The sequence below is a fragment of the Poecile atricapillus genome, chromosome 3 (genome assembly GCF_030490865.1).
Source record: "Poecile atricapillus isolate bPoeAtr1 chromosome 3, bPoeAtr1.hap1, whole genome shotgun sequence".
Classification (NCBI taxonomy): domain Eukaryota; kingdom Metazoa; phylum Chordata; class Aves; order Passeriformes; family Paridae; genus Poecile; species Poecile atricapillus.
In genome coordinates, this window is record NC_081251.1 from 76,914,822 (window position 1) to 76,938,394 (window position 23,573).

Consider the following 23,573-nt stretch of genomic DNA (forward strand, 5'->3'; position numbering starts at 1 on the left):
ACAGACCTAAAAAAAAAACAGTTTAGTGAAAAGATAAAGAAGACAAGAGCAGATAAATGGCATAAAGAAAGCAACCCAAGACAATTTCCCTTGCTGAAACTCAAGGTGAAAACCACAGTGGATCAAACGAAGGCTGCAAAAGGAAACCCACTTTGATATACTATAGACAACACAGCCAAACTGCGAACACGACTTCATGCAACAACAGAGACTAAACACCAATGTAATCACCACTATTGGAAATAGGCCAACAGGTGCATAAGTGCGCCACATACAGACAGAAATAGTGTAAAAAGTTAGAACACACATTTTCTCTGTGTTGATACATGCAGAAAATGAAACAAAAACAGTAGGAAAAGATTAACTTGAAAATCAATCTACACCAGTGTTTGAAGATAACAGAGCATTAATCATACAGTGCACTGTAAGTAAAATGCTAAATGTAGTTTTGTTACACCTTACCTTAGTTGTAACAAACATTACAACTCATTTTGAAGACGATACTGAATTATTTTGGTTTTTAGGTTTTATGTTTGTTTGATTTTAACCTGAAACTTCAAAAAGGTGAATGGCATTACAGAATGCCTGCATCTACACAGACATTTAATGAACAGGAAGAAAGAACAGTGGGAAAAAAGGGTTAATGATAACCAGATGGAAGATGCAAAGAACAGTAATAGTGAGCTGCATGAAATTATTACTGTTCTTTTTATAGAAGGAAAAAAAATTGCAGAGTTAAGAAGGCAACACACCACTTATCCCAGAAAAGAACTCATATCTTGAGAAAGTTGTAAAAAATAGATTAAAAAATTACAATATAAGAAAGTTCACTACTCTAGAAGACTACATATCCCAAACTATTCACCATTAAACCAAAAGTCAGGTTATACCAATTCTCCTTCCTTTGAAGGGTAAGAAGTGTTACTAATCACAACACCACATTGCTGCTGAAAAATGAAGTTTCTTAACACCACTCACACCAGCTTTGTAGGCCAATTCAACTCACTAACTGAGCAAAAGACTATTCTTAGTCATTTTCTGGTTTGCTTGATTAGCTTTCCTCCAGGTTACTAAGGTGAAACAGATCATTGAAGAACTCACTGATTACTCACAGAATTAGCAAAAAGAAACAAGGACACCACCTCCAACAACAATCTAGTTTTTGCATCATCTAGCTGCTAAATTACTACAAAACTATCTTCCATAACTTTTTTCCAAGGTGATTCCAGTAACTAAAATAAAAATGGGTATTAAAGCTATTTTGCAGTAAACAAGTTGGACATTATCTTTTTCTATTAATTCAGTAAACACATTCCAGTTTCATCGCTACTCTACACCTGTACTTAGTCCTTCCTAGTTCAGTAGGTGCCTCTGAATGCTTCCAGACAGAAGGCAATAAAAAGCAAAGGAAAAGGGTAAAAGTTGCACCAGCTAACTCTAGATGCCTGTACCTGAACTTGTTTATATGTTCATTTGAATCTACTGCAGTCTTAGAACATTAACATATAAAGATCATAAATGCTATTGCACATTTCTCAAGTTAGGCCACAACTTTCCATGATCAAAAAATATAGAAATGTATACTAAAAATACACTCTATAGGGACTTTATTCTGTATTTTCTATATAAAAATAATCCAATATGGTAACAGAGTCAAGAACATGGCAATCATTCATTTCATTTTGTTACAAATCTACACTTTCAGCAAAGAAATATGGATGAATTACTCATTAACTACAGATACAGTGTGGGACAGACTTGCAGTAACTGGAAGGCTCAACTGTTTTCATCACAGTGATTTAATAAGCCTCATGTCTTCTGTTAATAAGAGTACTCCCTCTCAGGAAGCTTTACTTTACAAAAGAAGAAAAAAACCGCAATAATTAAAAAAGTAAAGAAGTAATAAAATCTATCAGAAATTGGTAACAGGTGTGATTTTCTAAAGGGCATAACTAAATTAAATCACAAACAAGAAATTAGCAGCTCCTATTTCATATACTTGCTATAAAAATTCTTCATGTTAGCCAAGAAATTTGGTCATATTTTACCTTAGGGATCATATATCCAAGAGAGTCATTCTAACACTGACTTTCTGATGTCACTTAAGAGGAGAAACTGGACCAGTGAAACATGTGAAGGAATAACCTTAACAGCTGCCACACTTGAGGTCTGAAGTGTTCCTGTTCTCTTCATCTTCAAGTCTGTGTCAAAATCCAATGCTGCTCATTCTTACTCCCACCTGAATGATCATCTCTCAGAGCACTCAAAAGGGCAGTTCAAAAGTGTTGTAGTGAGGACATTCAGTCCAATTCATCCATCTCTGAATTAATTATCTGCAATTCTTTCTATGAACAGATGATAAACATGCCATCTTTTTACTATGCTTCTTAAACAACATTTTTGTCTTCTCTTTTTAATATAGTGCTCACCATAGACGGGAATGATATTTGTACATTCAGCTCCTAGTTATCATATAGGAAGAGCATCATCATTCAGCACTACTAAACATAAGGGGTTAAGATTTGCTGAAATGTATCAGTACCAACAAGTTTGAAAAATGCTGTGCTGCTATCAGAAATTATGTTAACATACTGCTGGAGACTTCCAGTGGGATTTCAAGACCAGTTCAATTATTTATGGAACTGCTTCAGCGCAGTCAGTCTTCAAATACAAGGCTATGTGGTTTTTAAATCTATCCCATTAGGGTTAAATCTGGCATAAGGAGAAATCTGTGAGGCAGCTGCTAAGTTTCAATTAATTACTCATATTAGGTCCTGCTTTCTAATGGGAGCAAGTATCAAGCAAATAAAGGAAAAGAATATTCCAAAATACTTGCTGTGTAAACTTTAAGCAGAAAGGTCAATTTTTTTTATTAAAAACAATGCAACACTGTTAGTAGTTCTTAAATAAAGGAAGACTAAAGTGTCATCCATCTGAACTAAACAGCCCAAGCAAAATACCCTACAATTCCCGTGTTCTCCTCAATGTCGAAATGGGTGGATAAATTTAAAGGCTGCTCTCTCAGGAGTTGCTTTATAGGCAATTTTCTCCCAGTATCAAGGTCTGCAATTTCCATTTGGCTGCCAGTTTGCGATTAAATTCATCACCTTTATTATAAAAATGTGCTGCACTCCACGGCCTGCTGCACAAGAATCGTAAGGAAGACATTTTTCACTGCTAACAGCAGCATCATTCCAAGGCAGCCATCACATCCATTCAGACATTAGCATCTCCAATGTAATGCAAGGACCTATCGCTCACCTGGAAAAGCCCTAGCAGCAGGTATATCTCAGACAAACTTCCTCACCAGTGGTACCTTTAGTTCAACTTTGTCAGTAAAAGCCAGCATTACACCTCCTGCGCTAAATGCTTCTAGAAGTCAGCAGTTTAAAAACAAGTGCTGACAATAAACTTGCCTACTTGCATTAATCAAAACATTTCTAAGAATGAAATCTGTCCTCATACTGACTACACCTTTACATACACCTTGCACTCCTTACTAAAATACATTTTTGAGCAAGCACTCTATATGAATTTTTGTTACATATCATTTTATTTTCATACTAAGTGTCCCTTTCTCTCCCACAAACTTTCTTCAGAAATTTCCACTGCTTTTTCCCACCTCCATATGATATATTTTTTCTTAAAAGTTTTTGGACAAACCAGAAAAATACTCAGAAAAAAATAAAAAAATACTTAACACTTGCTACGCTATACATTTTAATTCTGATAATTAAAAGGAAAGGCCCAGTCTTCACTTTGCTTCCTTTTTATAAATGCTACCTGAGCTAAGCAGGATGCAATACAAAATTTGTACCTTAAAAAAAATATACTACTTAGAAAGACAGAGCAGCAAAGTGATAGCTACCGATAGGAGTAAGACCTAAGTAAAAGCAACATACCGAATCTTTACGAAGCATGGGAGTTAAATTCGTATTGGTTTGGGCTTCACTGAATAAACGACTTTAATTTACAGTTAAACAATGAAAGATAGTATGCAATAAGCAATTAAAACTATCACCCTATAGTATTCAACAAAAAAAGAGGCAAAATAATGTAATTTTAGCATGTGAAACAGCTGTATTGGTCACACTGAAAGGTAATCAAATTCTGTTAGAGGTAACCAATCTATATGCACAGCATGACAATTTCACACATTTATTTACGTTTAACTCTGTTATCTTAACTGATGGTGTACTTCAAATGGTGCAGTTTTTACCATGTGCACCAGTTTTCAAAACTATTTTGTATCAGAAGCAAACAGTATTTCATACAAAGCTGATGAATCTCAACAGTCAATCTATCTTCTTAAGTCATTGCACTTTATGTGGCCACGTTAATGAGGAAAGAATGTTTTCCTGGTCAACTCTGAGATGCCCTTGGAAAATGCAAGAAAAATATGTTAAACCATAAATCTCTGATACCTAGCTGTCAGAAATTTAAAACTTAAGTAAATTATGGGAACATACAAAAAATTATTAAACCTGGCACAACTGAGATGTTTTGCACTATACCAGTTGGGTCCCATGAAATTCAAAGAAAGTGCCATCTAGACTTCAGGGACTAATAAAATTACATACTGCATGGCATTAGCATCACTGTAAATTAGAGAAATCACCTGAGAAGCCATTTGTTGAACACAGACTCTAAAATTCAAAATTAAACAACCAAAGGCCCTTTAGTCCTATTTGTCTACAAAATTAACTTAAATTGCAACAAAAACTGGCAAACATTTCTTCACATTTCAAAATAATATCTCAGAAGCTTTCTTCTGGCAATAAAAAAAATGGTATCTTGTCACACTGTAACTAATTAGTTTCTACTGCAATGCAGCATAGAAAGCAGATTTCAACTCAAACTTACTGAAAACAATAGCTTTGTATTTGCAAGCTAAAGTTCTGATTATTTCACAGCCCAGTGCATTCAACAGTTGGCACAGCAAGTTCCGGGACTATTAGATGAAATTATCAACTAGATAAGATAATGCAGCATCAGTGTTTACCTCTTGCCATTACAGCAAAAGTTGAGATTGGAGCTTTTCTAACTGGAATGATGATGAAATGATTACTGTTTTATCATAACCTGTACAATTAACTAAAACATGTTTTATTATAAAGGAAGGTACCTCTGCAAGACACCAATCAGTCGACAGGCAACAACCAGGACAAAAGAAAAATAAAATAAAATTTAAAAAAAATCCACATGCAAGTTTGCATTACTACATGCACCATGTTCCATAAGCAAATTTCAATGTTGCATTTTAAGAAATGAAATATAAATTTTGCTTCCTGTTGAAAATAAAAATTTATTTACATTACTAATTACAATTAGATAGTTTTGTTTTTTAAAAAAAGCACTTAAAAGTAAAGGTTTATATATAATGCTGTAGTTTCTAATGTACGTGTTCTTCATTTACGAGAACATTTTAGTTCATTGAAGTACAGCAGATTCTCTCCTCCACCCCTCTGGCTTTACACTTCAGAAACCTGGTGTACAACCTTTAATTCCATTAGAAAAAATAAGTAATTATAGTAATATTAAATCTTGCCCACAGAAATAACATTTATAACTCACTGAGCTCTTCCTTACTACCATAAGGGAGAGGTATTGACAAGTACAATTCCCCACAAAAGGGAGGGGGGAAGGCAGAGAGCACAGGAGATCGAGTGTACTCATGTCTATATACACACATGGTAGAAACAGACAGAGAATATTAAAACAAAACTAATATTTATTTTAACAGTCTGGTAGCCAAGATCTCTGCTACTTGCATAATTAGAATGTTGAAGATAATGTAAGTTTTTTATGGAGTAGCTACAGAATCATCAATCCTCTCTTCAGCTGACGAACAAACTCACTGAAGAACAGCCTCTTTCAGGAACAAAGTCAAAAAAAAGTCAAAAAAAGTGCAACCCACATAGAAACTAAACATCCAATATTTGAACTGAATGCTAAGTTTAACTCAAGTAACTTTTAGCAGAATTTGACAGGCTTCTAACACAGCACAGATTTTCTTTACACTAGTTCCATCTCTTAAATCCACCAGAAAAGTTCTTAGAAATTAAGAGTTTATATTCAGGATTGATTTAAAGAACAGACTTACTACATTAGCAGGGTCTGCGCCCTGATTACTATGTATTAAACATGTTAAAAGTTCTTTTGTAAGTTCCTTTTTCCTCAAACTCATTTATCACTAACACTGAACAACAGGTTTCTACCAGTTAATAAAGCTGTCTATGGTGGGGAAAAAGTGGGGGGGTGGGAGGGGACAGGAAACAACCTGTAACATTTCTTGACATATTTACAGCTAAAGGGGTACTTAAGTATCTGGAATTGGCTTTAATATCCTGGCTCACGAATGACAACAGTGTGGCTGTTTTAATGGAATTTAAATTAAAAGGTTCAGATGCCTTAAAGACAGTTTACTACTGAAATTATTCTATAATAATAGCATACCAATTTGAATTTAGTAGGTTACATCTCTTAAAAACATACCTACTTTTGGTAATTAATATCCAAACATTTTGGAGCTCCAGTGTTGCAAACTGGACTCTATGGATTAATAGAATTAGATTCTCTATCTCTACTGGGGAAAACATAATCATACTCACTAGCTCAGTAAATATATAACATCAGGAAGTCCTAAAAAAAAGAATAAATGCAGAGAAGTGAAACAAGTTTCAGTTCACATAACGAACACAACTTTATTTTGTCATCTCACTGAAGTTTTTTTGTTTCAAATTTTTACTTCAGCCTACGGCCAAGGACAATTACTATAATGCAAATGCCTTTAAATCAGTGGTCTTCAACCTCCTTCACTTACATAACAAAAGGTTCCCAAGAAAGGTGAAGGCTCAGTGTAGCCTACTTAAATCTCCCAATAACAGATTTCCTTTTTCTTTGTTATGAACAGCAACTCCACATATTCAGTGAGTCTGCAAACAGTAGATTGAAAAACGCAATTCTGGTAACTCATATTGCTTTTCACTTAGCTCCATTAACTTTGCTAACGAAAAAGATGCTGTCTACTTCAGAGAGAAAGTGGTCTTAAAGGTCTCAAGTCAAAGACTATTTTGTTTTCATGCAATTTCCAAATACAACTCCTTCAGTTTAGGAAAAAAAAAATCTCTTTGATGTTACTTTTTGTGCCAGTGACTGCACAGTTTCGCTGATGGTGCTGCAAAATGAAATATGCCTGCTTTGTAGTTCCTTGCTATGTCAGAAAAGGGATGGGCAAGGAATGGCTAGAGTGGTTCAGTGTGACAAGCATGAGAAAAAATAGCATAGATTGCATTGGAAAAACATTACATGCAGAAGAAATTTTGATTAGATTGTTCAAAGATTAACTTCAATATAAATACCTCCATCTCTCTTAGGGGTAATGTATAATCTCGTAATATTTGAAGGCTAAGTAAATCGTGTTATTTTTTAAATTAGTAACATTTTCTGAGCAAAAAGATACCTCAGAGCTCAAGGAAATGTATTATGATTCTTCTGTTCCTTTCATATAATGAGCTGTTCAATTTAGCAGTTTCAAAACCAACATGTAATAGAATTTTTGCAGTTACTTACACGGTAATGTGTTTTTAAAATGTACTGTGTTCTTTCTATAAATTTTTTCATTATACCAATATTTATAGGTGTATACTATTGCACCCATATCTGGGGCATTAAGTTTCATTAATTAGCTCAACAGCCTGGAAATTATCCAGATTTCATTCCTAGCAATATTTATTCCTTCACTTTCCAAGGAGAGGAAAAAAAGCCCCAACTTTCCATGTCAGGGGAAGGTGTGGGAAAAGATGAAAGTTTATAGCAGCATAAGTTGTGTTTAAACTCTATCACATCCTATGAGAAACTACTCACCTCATGACTAGACTAAGAAAAAAGCTCCTTAAATATTAGTGCTTTATTAGTATCCCATCTTTTATCTGAAATTTAAGACTAAGAGCATACAAAGTTTGAAAGGGACATTACTCCTCCAATTATTTACAAACACATTTTAGTTATTAATGACTGCTGAAAACTTTCAGCAACCCAGATGCTCAATCCAGAAAAATGTACTAGAAACGTAGTTTAATCTGTGCAGCAATTTATGCTATAATATCCCATTACACCATACTAGTTATGACTGACTGCTATACAACATACTAAAATGTTTGATACAGATGTCAGTACTGAATTGTGCTCAGGGCTCAGAAAGCCTGTACATACAGATTTAGTAATCTACAGTCAGTCAGCAGGCAGAAAAAAATCCATAATAAGAGCCTCAACAAAGTAAAAAAATTGAATATTATTACTTTAAACTGTTCTCCATGTATCAAGTGTTCAACAATTTGATATAACAAAAAAGCATTCAAAAACAATTCTAGTACAAGCCATACTAAATGGGATTAGAAAGACCTGTGCACATGACAAAAACCACTTAGTTATGCTATTAAGCTGATAGAAGAAAATCCCCCCTCAAATTCCCAACTATTTTCTTTATCCTGGAGGGGAAAAAATTATAAATTAAAACTGAAAGTAATCAGTAATTGAAGTAACAAAGTAACTGAAAGGTGTGAGCTCTAGGAAAGGCTAACACAGAACTTGAAAGAAAATTAAGTTCAGAATAAACTAAATCTGCCTCCAAGTTAATTTATCCGAATTTTTGAAGCTACATAAGGTTGCTGAGACTGCAAAGATCAAGGTAAGTCCACAAGTCTGCCTTCAAAACATAACTCACATTTATCAGTACTAAAGACTGATGCACATCTTTTTCAGTGCATGAAAATCCAGTTGTCCATCTGCCATTTTAAGCAGCTGAATTTGGTAATCTTTTTGGATTGTAGAAGGGGCGCATTTCTTTTCTATTCAGCTGAACACAAGCGTGTGGTCCCTCCTCACTTAATTACTCAGCGTACACCTAAATACCAGCTGCCATCCCTCAACACCCCAGCGCTGGCTGCTGGAGCAGCCATCTACTGCAGCATCCATCTCCCCCCCATTCATCATCGTCAGCTTTCTTGCTGACACTCTTCAGAGCTGCCTAGCTGATGAATTGCTCTGTTATTCATCCTATGTTAATCCGAGGCTGAGGCAAGAATACCTTGCTGAAGACACTTAACAGTATTAAAACTCAGCACTACCAAGTGCCCCCAGTGTGCATTAAACCTCCCATTTGGAACCAACGTGATTCCTCATGAATAGTTATGAATAACATACAGCTACTAAATCAATAGGCACTAAGTTTATGCACCCCATCACCTATAGACGAAGCTTCCACACAGTCCCTTGCTGCCCTGAAAGCTACAGCCGAATTAGTAGAAGTTGGAAATACTTTGATCCATATAGAATTTAACCTCAATTAACCCTATAATTGAGATGATATAGAGAAGCTTTCCCCGCCCCCCCCTCAAAATGTCAGTATACGTCTTAAATGCCACAGGTCTTTAAAACTTTTTTTTGAAGTTCATAACTTTAATAAGCTTTTCTCAAGAAAGCAAGTTATACTTTTTCTCCCTTCTAAGATGCATTTGATCTTTAGCTAATGTTTTTTCTGGTGGTTTGGGTTTTTTTCATTAAGGATTACACTAGTCTTGTCAGAAAAATAAAATTTTTTCAGAGGATGAACCACTACAAGAAACTTCAAAATATGACTCAAATCTCTGTAAACATGTTATTAGAACAGCCAAATATAATTCCCCTTCTAAACACAATTACAGTCACTGATTTTATATCTGAGATACTAAAGTATCACTCTTCCTCTGAAGATGTTTTAATACACGTATAATCAATCTTCCTGACAGAATCTTCGTTAGAACTCACTTCTGATCCCTACCACATCATCTGTGCTCAGATTCTGTTCAAGTCTATTTGCGCACAAAGTTGACATAACTACATGGAAAGTGGGAACAAAAGAACGTGCATAACAAGTCTTGCTTCAGGTTGATTCAGAGGCAGTATCAGATTTCCATAAAAGCCTCAAGTGATTTAAAGCAGCAGTAATTCCCTCATAAACTGACTGTATATGAGCCTCTCTGACTATACTTATCTTTATAGATGATAAGATACTTAAGCAATTAGAGAACTATCAACAACTTGTCTCTACCAATGTCTAACACACACCACGTTCTCACTGCACAGCCAATCTCACCAGCAAAAACATCACACTTTAAACACGACAGCTGGGCCTATTACAGCATTTTAACCTTCAACTTTAACACACAAACCAACTGTTACGGGAACACGCCTGACAACAGATTGTACATGTAGTATTTAAGCAAAGCTATTTTGTAAGTTTGGGTGGGGGTTGACGACTGCGACAACTTTCTGAGAAATTGGCCATGTTGCTTTATGCTGGAGGGGTGCAGCTTGTGCTCCTTCAAATTGAGACAAACAGAAAGTAACTAAAAGCAGTATGATCAGCAACATTGCTCAAAAGCAAATGGCATCGGGTCAGAGAATTTTTTTCTTGTGTTCTCCTCTTCCTCCCTGCTCCAGCAAAGAAACACAAGATATTCACAGCAAAGAGAAGTGGATTTGGCCTGCTCTGCATCTAGAAATTGAGAACTGCGCATCAACTTTTAATGTAATTATTTTCAGGTTATTAGATTACACTGGATTGAGAAGAATATTAACTGATTTGCTACTGCTTCGAAGTCTGATAAATAAATGGAAGCATTATGCAACATGAGCTGAATGTTTTAGTTTAGCTGCCATTTAAACCTATGAACCAGAACATTAGGGTTGTATTAATACTTGTGCTAGCAGATTTGTTGCTTATTTTTTAAAATTTCAGGCACCTGCCATCTCCTATGCATGCATGAAAAATATATGATAGCTAGGAAAGGACATTTTGACTAACTAATGGCTAAACAGATTTCTAACTCAGTTCTTTAATCAGAATTAGATAAAAACCCATGAAGGTTCATTATTTCAACAGCTAAAGGGTTTAAAGAATTCAGCAAAGTCTGACTTCCATCTAGTGTCAGCTAGTCTGCAAATAAGCACCTTCTTAAAATTCTGAATGGACCAGATGCACAATCGGTTGACATCAATTAGGAGCTTCAGACTTTTAAGTAAATGTTTAAGCAAATGCACTTCCCTCCCCAAGGCGCTGCTCTACATCTTCAGTATCGAGCCACCTCAGCCACCGTGCCAACACAGCTGCTCTGAGATCACACACGGCGAGTGAGATCACAGCTCTGATCCATCTGAAAAGAAAGCCAGCACCACACAAAAACAAACTCAAAAAACCCCTGACTGGTACAGAATATCAGCTGACCTTTTAAGCCAGAAACTGATCTACCAGATAAGAGTATAAAATACTGTATTATCTTTCCCTGCCTCTGCTCTGACATCAGCAGCCACTCTGATGCATTACTCCCCAGATTACCTAGAAATAAAGCAAAGTAACAAGATTTTAATTGTTTGTCATGCCAGGATATTTTCACTTTTGAAATCAAGTCTTAAAGAAACATCAACACTTGTAAGGTTATACACCACCAAACTGTTAACTGCTCCAACTATTAATACCCTCAGATTTCAGTGAGTTACCACCCAAATTGCTTCATGCTTTATCCCTTCTAAAAAAGGGTATCCTGAGGACCTTCCCGCATGGGCACTTCCGGGAGCACCACAATTATAGTACAAAGTATCAAAACCCTGCCCTGGTACTGCCTGTGTTGGAAACACAGAAAATCCCTCTAACTACAGAGGGGAGTAAAATAAAACTATTCAAGTGCAGCTGCAAAACAGTCAAAAGTATTTTTAAAAGCAATTAAAGAAATTTTAAAGACTTCAGGGTGCTACTCAACTATGCACCACCTTTAAAAGCATTAAAACATCAATAGCTACCTAATGCCATTTCCCTTCGAGAGAACGATTTTTTGCACTGAACTGAAAAACAAAATTTACTATTTGACACCAAGTATTAAAAAAAAAAAATCAATTCTCAAATGAAAAGTAACTGAAAATGTACTTTCAATTTCTACTCACTATTTCAAACCACAAGAATAAAATAAATAAAAAACCCTGTTAGCATTACCACACTCATTCCAACCACTAACACTGCTAAAGTAACTGCAGAGATGAAAAAAGTTGCAACTTCCAGCGCCAAACTCAGACAACAGAGGTTTTAGGTAACACAACTCCACTTCAACTTGCACTGTCTTGCTGTTCTCAGACATGAAGCTGCAAAAGACACTTTCTAATCAAAGCAAGAATAACACAGTGGAGGGGCAGTCCTGCTAATGAAACCAGGTATGATTTCTCTTTAGTGTTGTCACAGCTGTTTTGTTCATTCATGCATAAATTGTCTCAGAAAATTTAAGCTCTGCTATCCAAAAGATAATTCCACTTCTATTAAACATTTCCAAGAAAAACAACCAAAAGAAACAAACCTAGACATTACTTTAACTGCATTGTACAAGGTTATACAGGATATTTTCTGAAGTCAAAAGTAAAAATGTAACATTGCCTAACTTTCAGCAACCCCACTTCTTTATCTTAGCAAACCAAAGGTACATAATTCAGACTGTAAACATTACACTTATTATCTGTTTCAGCATTCAAACAGTAATTTCAATGTCCCTCACAGACACAGATCCTCCTGCTAGCAAGCACCAGATGTAGCTTGTATGGTACTTCCACTGACCTAACCAACTGCATAGTGAGAGTAAAAACACTTAGCAGGTTTACTGTCCCTACTAGTTTTCTTAGCACTGGGTTATTAAATTGCAATGAAATGTCAAAATCAACTGAAGATTTTCATAGTTCACATTCTAAAATCAATACAGAAAATTTCACACGGCTGGAATGAGAAGTTGTGAGTTATGTTTCAATAAAGACATGGGTCAGTGAATAAGGGAATTTCATTAGTTCACAGCTTTCCTGGCAAGGCATTTTGCCCACCTGCCCCTCTGACACCCCCTCAAGATTCCATATAGACAGTCAAATATAAACCATCAGTTTCCATGGCAGACTCGTGCTGTATTTCAATCAGCCTGAGATGTCAGGATGGTCTGGTAATTAACATTAACACAGGTCTATCCTGTCAGCCACAGAAATACACCAGATCAGCATCTAATAATACATCTAATTAGTAAGATCCCTGTATCAGTGTGCAGTCTCAAAAATGGAGAACACTTTAGGGTTACATTCAGTAATTAATGGCAATTCAAACATACTTGCTCTCCTAACAAAGTCTACATAATTCAAATCATCATAAGCATCCCATTCCTGACTTGGCATTGTATAGTGTACTCAAGAAGTAAGAAAGTGTTAATCTAAGAATGACTGAAACAGATAACCTGGACAAATACATTACTAGCCCACAAAAGTGATTATCCATTTCATGTCTAGCCTCCTCTTCACACCCACAGCACTCATCGAACATCAGCAATTTCCTTCTATCTGTTGATGTGTGTAAACTTCATTTTCACAATCAGGACGTTCTAAGTGCTCTCTTAAAATCTATGGAGTTTTTCTCAGTTGGTGGTAGTTGGTTTACGGGGTTTTTTTCCCCATTTTACTACAGTATTAACCAACACACCTCCAGTTCTTCCCCTTGTACGTCACAAAAGCGCTGCATGCCACTCCCCAATCTAATCTGCACTTGGTCAGTTGTTTCTAACCAGAGCAAGGGATTTTTATACGACAACAGTTATTTTAGAAATGTCTGCATTTCATTTCAGAAGAGGAAAATGCAACTCAATTCTAAGTGAACAAGTTGCACTAAACAAAAATGATAAATCCCAACAAGCCTCTCCAAGTTTAGCAAGTCAGCCTCTCCTGTACAGAACTAAGTCTATTGTGGTTACTCTTATTTAAAATAAATAAAATCCAAATACAGATATTTTAATAATCAATTAATGGTAAGCAACAGGGAACAAATCACTTTCAAAGCATGATCTTAAAATAACTGTTTTATTAACTTAGGGTATTTTTTAACTCATACAAGTTGGTTTTTTTTGCAGTTATATGCCAGGTGACTGCAATCCTATAAATGCTGTGGATACAGCTCCAAAAATAACATATTTTAGAAAGAACTAAACTGTTGCTGTTTCAAATAGTTTTCCACAAGCCAAAAAAACTGCCACACTGTTTCTTAAGAGCAGTGGAGCTTTTGGTTTGGTGTTATGAGAGGCTGTGCCAAGGTATTAAAGCCTCTCCCTCCCCCCGCCAAAAAATAACCAAACACCCACACCTCAAAACAGCTCTTACAAGGTTTCTGAATACAAGTTCTAGAAGCATTACAACCTTGTTATTACAACACATTCATAAATCAGAAAAACACCTCAGACCATTAAGTTTTAAGAGACAATTAAAGAATCAAATTCAAAAGAGTACTAATGATAAACAGCACACAAACAATACTCAATTCTCTTGTGGCATGCTGCTTTGACAATTTTAACATTAATACACCGAGTTGAAAAATTAGTCTGAGCCTCTCCGGGCAAACACTCTTCATAAGGCCTTTATCCCAAAGAATACTCATCCCTGAACATTGCATTAAAAAGCACATTTTTAATGAATTAATGGGGGTCTATTGCAAGATATGATACAACTGAAAAAACTGACACGCTAATGTGCCCAGTGCCCCTCCATCAAATCTGACAAGTCAGCAAAAGCCTAGCTAAGCACAGGCGACATTTACATAACCACTAACAATAAGGTCATGTACAAAAGTAACTAGATAACTTCCCAGGGAGAACTCATTTACAACACCAGGACACAGTCCTTCAGCCCTGCTTCACGCAGATGTTTTGGTTAATACAACCAGACTGACGCAAAAACTGCACTCTTGGGCACTAAGCTCACCAAATTCACATGCACTTTTCTCAGTGAGACAACTAAACAAAGAAAGCAACATTCACAAAGAAATTATCCTCATACTGTCTGCTTGGATGTTTTTACACTAGCTTTGTTATACCTGGTAGACAGGAAGAAGCAAACTCTGACACAAAATTAAATTTATCTCCAATAGCTACATGCATGGTTTAATTTAGATTTAAAAGTAGACATGCTTTTAAGTCACCTTCAACATAGTTTTGAAGGGAAGACATAAGTTTTTGAGGTATAAGTTACAGAGGGAAAATGAATTCTCAATAAAGCCTGCTTCAATATCATTTTGAAAACAGTTCAGATCACAGGACTGATCTGTGTATATTCCGATCAGGTGCAAGAGTCTAAGCACTTAGAGGTTCAAGAAAACAAAATGTAAATTTAAAAATTATACTACTCAGATCTCAATTAATAGTTGAGGCACCTTTGTTTATAGTCTGCCAAAAGAATACAACTGAATTATCTCATTAATTTCAATCTGTCAGCATGCTACTGAGGAGTTTGAAATGTCCAATTCATTTTTTAAAAACAGTGCAAGAAAACAGGTACAACCAATGCACTGTCCGCAAAGGGGAGCATTAAAATATACAAGTTGTCAGGAAAAAAAAAAAAAAAATATCTAGGTTAACATCATAAAAGTTAGTATCTCAAAAGCTTAAGCAAAAAAAAAAAAAAATCAGGTCACATTTGATGGTGCAAACAATTACAGGAAATACAGCCTATTCCACATTCAGGAAAAGCCCTCTCTTCCCACAGGTTTGCACCAGTCTGATAAAAACAATTCAGCTTCCTAGTTATTATGATGTGCTCTTTAAACATCCTTGTTAATCCACAGAAGCCTTATTTACACGTAAGTTTAAAGCACACATATGGAAAAGTAACTGTAAGCTAAACAAAACTTTAACTTTCACATTTTATGAAAGTAGATCTTAAAAAAAAAAGGTTTCCTCAATACACTTTTTACATTTAAGCTAATCTTTAAAACCAAAATGCTGCAAGACAGAGACCATCTAGTAAGTTATGGACTAAAATTTTCCAAGATCAAAAAGTAGGATAGAGCGCAGAAAGTAAAACATGCTTTGAATAATACACAAAGCATAGAAATGCCCCTGCCCCACCCCCCCCCCCAAAAAAGCAGATGTACATTCTGTAGCCTAAGCAGATTAGATGTACTGTTCACCTTAACCCACAGGTCTCTTTCTATCTCTTACTGCATACAATTACACGAAGTATCCACAGCAGAAGCCCATTTGAGTTCTGTTTTTAAATACTGGAACACAACAATAAATAAATAATAATTTAAAAAAAAAACTACCCTAGCATTCCAGTAGGGAAAGCTATTATTTATTTGTTTGAATTCTTAGGGTTGTGACTTTATTTCTTCATTTTGATCGGCACACAAAATAAAAGACAATGGCTGATCATAATATTATTCTTCTCAAGCATAAACAAAGCCTTCAGGAAAATGGTTGCATTATAACTTTAAAAAAAACCAAAAACCCACCTATCTAAAGCACACAACAGCAAACTAAAAGAAGCAAATCAAATTACAGGGTGGAGGAGACAAAGAGGGAATGTGAACCCTGCAACTTTATTTTTAGACTATATACACCTATATATACATGCACTTGCCCCAAATACTCGGTATTCTCAAGGGTGCCAGGAAACAATTGATGAAACCACGAAATAATACACTTCTCAACAAGCACATTAAATCCTGCAGACCTTTCCAGCAAACCTGTAGTTCGCTATTACTAAAGCCTTCTGCTGGAGGATGTCAGTGGAGCATACAGTTCAAGACATTTAACACAGCCCCCCACCGGTAACCAGGATAGGTGTTTTACAGGGAAACAGTTGGAACAATTCCTCAGCTGCTACTGCCTATTCCACCTATGGAATACTACCTGTAAGCAGACAATACGTGGAGGCCCATGCAAATACAGATACCTGCACAAATCCACAAGCATTTTGTCATTCTTTGGCGTCTTCTAACAGATTTGATAATTTTACTACCCGAGTCAATAGTGGTGCTCGCGGACTCAGGCCTCAGAAAAAAAAATAACTGGCGCCCCTTAGTGTTCAAATTCTGAAGTCTTGAAGCAATTTACTAGATTTGCATGAAACTTTTTTTTTTCAACATTCCAAAAAGTTTTCTGCCTCCACAGTACTTCCACCCAATTGCCAACGTAAACAGGAAAAGCAGAAAAGCTTAAAGGGATAGCAGGCTTCTTCTAGAGACCCTTCAGGAACACAGATTGCATTTTATTTGCTTTTCTTTTGAAGAAGAGACCGAAGAATAGTTCCAACACAGTCCATAAACTTTCTAAGCAAGTCTCGAGAGCCCTCGTTTTGGTACTCCAATACTTCGAAAACAGACTTCCAGAGTTTTGAATATTTCAAAATATATGACATGATATAAGTATTTCGGGAATTCCTTTTTCAGTGTCCTTTTCGCATCGGAAAATGTTTTTCTTCCTTTTGTTCTCTGACAATAAAAAACCAGCTTCAGGCCTCCTCTGGCCAAATACATAAAGTTGAAAAGATTCAGGAATTTAAAAATCCGTTATCAAGCTTGCGGTAGGCTCATCTGTGTTATGAAGGAATCTTCTCGGTGAAGTTTCTCCTTGATGTTTAATGTAAATCTAACTATTCTGAAGAGGGTGTTCACTGTGGTGACCAAGAACATAAGTTCTAAATAGTTTTGTTTTTCACGTCCACATTTGCTCCAATATAAATTCAAACTCCTCCAAGTTTCTTGAAAATAAAAATAGACTCTCCCATTATAATGCTTCCCACAATCCATACCTCAGTATGTTTGGGTTTTTTTAAACTCCTCTATCACTTATTTCAGAAGGTAGCATTTTCTCGACACGCTATTTTTGTGTCGTACTACAGTCGCTATCTCATTTTTACAGTCTTGGCAGAGGGCGGGGAGTTGTTCTACCAAATATAACCAGTTCTTTCATCTTCCGAGGTCAACAACTTCCCAAACTTCTTCCAGCGAGGAGGAACACATCCGCAAACAAGAACCCTACCTCAAAATCTCGAAAATCAGTACTGCATACCAAGAATCCCAACAAGTTGAAACTGTATAAATAATTTATGGTCATATCATATTTCTACAAAGCTATCAAAAACGATTAAACAAACTGGTCTAACTCTCCCGAAAGCCTAGGCTTAAAGTCATAGAAAACGAAATGCCTTTGACAAGAAAAACAAATCTGTGAACCCAGGTACCAGGCGAATTTAAAATACCAAGAAGAGTTTCACCTAATTTTTGATACCCAGTGGGTCTGTTACTGTAGTGGGAAAACGTTTGGGACACAGGAAGTTCCCACCTCGTACTTTTTTCTTTTCAATTTCTAAAGCGTGATTACTTATTTTTGAAATCTTAACCTTAAAAAAAGTTGCGAGAAGAACAATTGGGGGTATCGGGGGGAACCTCGCCCCGTGCCAGGAGCGGGTGCGGGGCTAGGGTGGACGTTCGGCAGGAGCAGACCAGGCAATTTCGTAATCCTTTTTGCTTCTCCCCCTTCACTAAAGTCACACGTAGGAGTCCCTTCAAGTTCAGTTTCTTTAAAAGGTAAGGAGAGCTGAGAGAAGAATTTGCTCGCTTCCCCTTGCGATATAGGAAAATCGTAATTAGTTTGTGGCTAGTTCGGGGTGGGGTAGTATCTGGAGCTGAAGAAAGAACTCAGGCCCCCTCTGCCTTAGTCATTCAAGCCCAAGCAGCTTCCAGAACGGGCAAATCTCGAAACCAAACACCCCCCGCCCCCCCGGCGGGGGCCCCGGGGCCGGGCGGCGGAGCGCTCCGGGGGCGCCGGCAGGACCCCTGCGTCCCCCGCCGCCGCGGGAGGGAGGGATGGAGGGAGGGGAGCGCAGCCGCCAGCCAGCCTTTCCCCTCCTCCCTGCCTTCCCCCAGAGCGCATTCCTGAGCTCCTCTCCTCGCTCCCTCCCCTCCGTACTGTAGTTACCCTTCCCCCGGTTTAAGGAGATAGTGCGGAAAAGAGTAAAAAGAAAAAAAGGAAAAATAAGGGGGGAAGCCCTCCGGGGGGCACGGGGACCCGCGCGGCCAGGGCTGCCTCTCCCCTCCCACTCGCTCCCCGAGTCCCCCGGCACCGCGCGACGGCGGCCAGGGCGGGGAGAGCCCGCACTTCCCCTTTGTTTTCGGCTCCCCAGCCGGGGCCGGGAGCGTGCGGGGAGCAGCGGGGAGAGTGGAACAGGCCCCGGGCCGCCCCCGCCGCCCGGCCGGGCCGGGGCGGGGGGCCGAGCGGGATCCCCGGGCCGGGTGAGGCAGGGCAGGGCGGCGGAGCGGGGGAGGGGGCGGCCGGGCGAGCGCTTTTACCTTCGTCCAGCAGCCTCTCGAGGTGGTTGAAGATCCCGCAGAAGTTGGGGAGGCTGCTCATCAGCTTCTTGTCGTTCATCAGCTGCATCAGGTAATCGGGGCTCGGCTTCGGCTTCTCCTTGGTTTCCATTTCCCCAACCATATTCCAAGCCCGCGCAGAGACGGCGAGCGCCCGCAGCAGCTCTGCCGAGCAACGCGACCGCGGCACGGGGCGCCCGGCTGGATCCGGGCGGGCAGGGAGGCAGTGGGGGAGGGGAGGGGGCGGGGAGGGGAGCTTCCCCGAGGAAGGAGGAGAAGGAGGAGGATTCAAATCCGGAGACAAACGCAGACCCGCCGCTGAGTCCCAGAGACCGAAAAAAAAAAAAAAAAAAAAAAAAAAAAGAGGAAACTCGGTAGAAACCCCCGTGCGGGCTGCGCCCTCCTCTCCGGCCACAAGGACCCGCCGCCGCCTCTCGGTGCCGCCGCCGCTTCCCTGCTCCGTGCGCCCTCGGCCGGCGCAGTCCTCGGTGTGTCCCCCCTCCTCCTCCTCCTCCTCCTCCTCCTCCTCCCGCGCACACACACGCTGAGCCCGGTTCTCCTCTCGGCGCTGCCCCCTGTCTCCGCGGCGGGGGAGGGAGGGAGGGAGGGGACGCGCGGGGCGGGCGGGCGCTGTTGGCGCGGCTGCCGCTTCCGAGGAGCCGCCGCCGGTGTCTCCCCGCTGTTGCCGCCGCTGCTGCTGTTGTTGCCGCCGCGCTGCGCCTGGCGTGTGTCCTCCTCCTCCTCTCCGCCTCCCGCCCGCCCGCCCTCCCGCCGCCGCTGCTACTGCCGCCGCCGCCGCCGCCTGTGGCTGCCGAGTCTCAGCCCCGCCGCCGCCTCCTCACTTCTCCTCAGTTCGCTCCGGAGTTCGCTTCAGTTCAGGCTGCGCTGGCAGCAGCGGCGGCGGCGGCAGGAGTGGAGGGGGCAGGGCCCGCGGGGGTGGGACACGCCGGGGGCGGGACCAGGGGCGGGGCGGCCGCTGCCCGGCGGCGGCGGCAGCGCCGCTTGGCGGAGCCACAGCTGTCCGTCCCTCCCTCCCTCCTTCCCTCCCTTCCGCTCCGGGGGCCCGGGGCGGCGGCGGGGGGACAGCCGGCTTCCCGTGCGGCTCCCGCCCGGCCCCGGCGTGCGGAAACACGCGCGCGCGCACGGAACTCTTCCAAACAAAGTCGTGTCGCGGCACCTCCGGGGCGGGGACGCGTCACGTGCGCTCGGGCCCCGGGGGCGGGGAGAGCCCCGCCGGGGCGCGCGCGCTCCCGCCGCTCGGCGCGGCCCCGGTGTCGCGTGGCGGGGGCGGTGGGGGGCAGGTGTGCGCGGGGGCGGCGGCCGCGCTTGCGCGCGCGGGCGGTGGGCGGCGCGAGGAGCGATTCCCGGTCGGTCCCGAGGCCGGGCGGGGAGCGCGGAACAGCGGGGAAGCAGCTGGTGTGTCCCGGCAGCCAGCCGCTGACCCGCTCCGCGGGGGAGGGGCGAGGAGGGAGAAGCGGGGCTGCCGGCAGCCGCTCTCCCCGGCTGCGGGGCCCCAGGAGCGGCGGGTGGCCGCGGGCGGGCCCCGCGGGGCGCGGAGAGGGTCGGGGTCCGTCCACGCTGGCGCTGTCCCGGGCGGGCACGACCGGCCCTTTCCTCCGGCTGCTCAGCGCCTGTCCCGGCCGGCATCCCGGACCGGATCCCGGCCCGCTGAGCTCCTTTCCGCCCGAGCCTCTCGGGCAAGGCCGCGCGTCGCCCTTGTTGCTTTTAGGGCAGCGCTGCGTTTTGGCATCAGCCGTGGCTTGCTTGACGGGTTTGGATGGGAGACGTGACGGGAGCAGCGGTGTCCGGCAGCCAGAACCAAAATTAATGTGCTCCATCCACTGTAGCCGCAGAGGCAAAGCAGCGCGACCCGGTTGCTTGTACGTATTGCTTCTTCCCCACGCAGCTACTCGGTGCTACTTACTTGGTGTTTCGCACTTAAGAGGCTGTCAGGAAGCTTTGAGGCAGTTCGCGAAAGAAGCTTGGGAGAGCTTTTGTTACAAAGCTGGATAAAAATCGCTGCATCCTCCACGTAGCTCGCTGAAAACAGTCGTATTTCATAGGACTAGGTATAAAGTCTAGCTAGTGAGTGAAGTTCTGTAAAAATTTCAAATTCATTTCAATACATACTGCACAGTATTTGAAGATACTTTCAATGTTAGGTTAATGGCAAAGAACAATGCTTCCTAAACTGAAAAGAAACAGGGACTCGTCATCTTGACAGGTGTACGGTGTCGTTGCGTATTGCCAAGCAGCGTTAACTCTGCTTTTCCTGAAAGATGTACATTCACAAAAATGTAGAGAACGTGTACTTCTCATAGCAGTAGAAATGCCTTGGATTATTATGTGTCAGTTTTTATTGTATAATCCCCCTTTAAACAGGTAGATGGAACTCATTATTTGGACGCTGGAGTTTTTATTTAATTTCAGGTTTTTGTTTACATTAGTAGAAATTAATGGATTATGTAAGGTAAGTCAGTCTTACTGCTTCAATCCTTAAAAAACTGTATATTCAGCAGGAAAAGATTACCTTTGTTACCGAAGAATAGCAGTGTTACAAACCATTGTTTTAAATATAGATTCCTAGTTCATCAATAGAATGCCCACAGCACACCGCAGTATGGTTATGGATGACAAAACAGTGCAGTTTCTATTTAGTAACATGATTGTGTTTGCTCTATTCCAACCTTGTTTTAAGATTGTGACAAGCTTAAGTACAACTTTACATGCTTACAAAATTGCCATCCTTTTGCTTCTTGTAGAGCAGTTCTGGACAATGATGCATTTCTGTAGCCCTTTGCTTGCTAATTTTTAACTGGTGAGTGAAGGCTCTTTTTAACCCTGAGAAACTGTGCTGTGGAATCCTTCCATTTGATTAAGAGCATCTGCTGAACAGCAAGCTTTCCTGTTAAAATTAGATGAACGTAGATCATGTTAGAATAATTGTTCTGGACTGATGATTCTCACAGTAAAAATAGCATGTGGAGACCTTTTTTTCAGCAGATTTGGTGCAGCTGTTCCCATACAACTCCATTATTGTTTCCTGCACATACAGAGTTTCCAGTGCTCGAATATAAGCAGACAATACAAGGTAAGAAATACCAGCACAGATTGTTGTGCAGTAACACCAGTAACCTACTAATAGGAACAATATAGTTTGTCCTAAGGTATTTTGTGCTTATTTAGTGGAGAATGAGATGGTGCACACCAACACTTGTGGAATCACTCATGCTAGTGCAATGCCAAATTCAAGTTCTAGTTTGCTCAGTTGTTAATCTGAATTATTTTCTCAGTCAGAACAGTACAGAAATTGAGACAAAGTTATGGGATGAAGCTGCCCGTTTAATGAGGCATAAATGACAGGAAGAGTTCTTATCCTTGATTTTTTCCATAAATACTTCAAAACTCTGAATTTAAGTCTTTAGAAAAAAAGCCCTTGGCAAATGCAAAAAGCTCATCATTGGTTTCAAACAGGCAAATGAGCATGATACCTCTCTTTAGCAAGTGTGCAGTAAAAACCAAAAAAGCTACCTGAAAGCCCCTCTCAGCACACCTCATGTTCTGCTCTTTCCCTTTAGCTTCCTACACTCCCACATTGTAAAAACAGGGTGCTTTAAGAGTTCCTAGGAGAATAAAGTTGAATTAATTCAGATTAAAGAGCTGTGAGAAGGCATATCTCCCATCAAGACTGACATGGCTACAGCCTGATCTATTAAGACAGTTGAAATAATTTTGCACTGTCTTAATTTTACAGCTTTCCTATGGGGGAAGAAGGCTGGAGGGAGAGCATGGCACAGGGCTGGGTAAACAGTTTCTGTGGATATGGGGGAGAGGTTGTATGGTGTTGATATCAGGGAAGGGGGTAGAGAGATAGGGGTTGCTTAGTCTGTTTTAAGATACCCAGGTCCTGTGGTCTTGTAAGGTTCTTTAGGTAATTACCCAATGTCTTAAGTTCTATCTAGACACAAGCAGAACTCCCTATCTTCAGCTGCGTTTTTATCTAGGTAGCCCTTCCGATATCATGGAAGCAGTAGTATTCTCCAACAGTTTCTCTTTTAAGGTGAAGTTTTATTGCATTAATCTAATCTCAAAGTTAGAAGAATTATGATAATGCCAGAAGCAGCCTCTGTGTATTACGGTAAAGGCCTGCGATGATCATAAAAAGCAAATTCAATTACTGCTATAATGTTCATAGCTGATAACACCTTTGGAAATAGAGGCAAAGGCTAATGACTACTGGGAAGCATGCTCTTTCAGAAGTGTTGGCTATCACTTCCAGTGTCCCTGTTGAGCACCAAATCATAGGCATAGGCTGTTGGATTTCATCAGCCTCACCAGCCTTCTGTGGTGCTGTCTGCAGCAGGAAGGTACTAATATGCTGTAC

The 23,573-nt window shown here is 40.5% G+C and overlaps 1 protein-coding gene across 9 annotated transcripts in view; it reads right to left on the bottom strand.

The window, feature by feature from the left end:
- Positions 1–19,894, bottom strand: part of QKI (QKI, KH domain containing RNA binding) — a 153,197-nt gene extending 133,303 nt beyond the window's left edge. For all 9 annotated transcript variants that reach the window (XM_058836242.1, XM_058836243.1, XM_058836240.1 and 6 more), the window contains exon 1: positions 19,172–19,894. In XM_058836242.1, the coding sequence (XP_058692225.1) occupies positions 19,172–19,313 (142 nt within the window). In that variant the 5' untranslated portion in view covers positions 19,314–19,894. The remainder of the gene's footprint in view (positions 1–19,171) is intronic.
- Between the last annotated feature and the right edge of the window lie 3,679 nt (positions 19,895–23,573).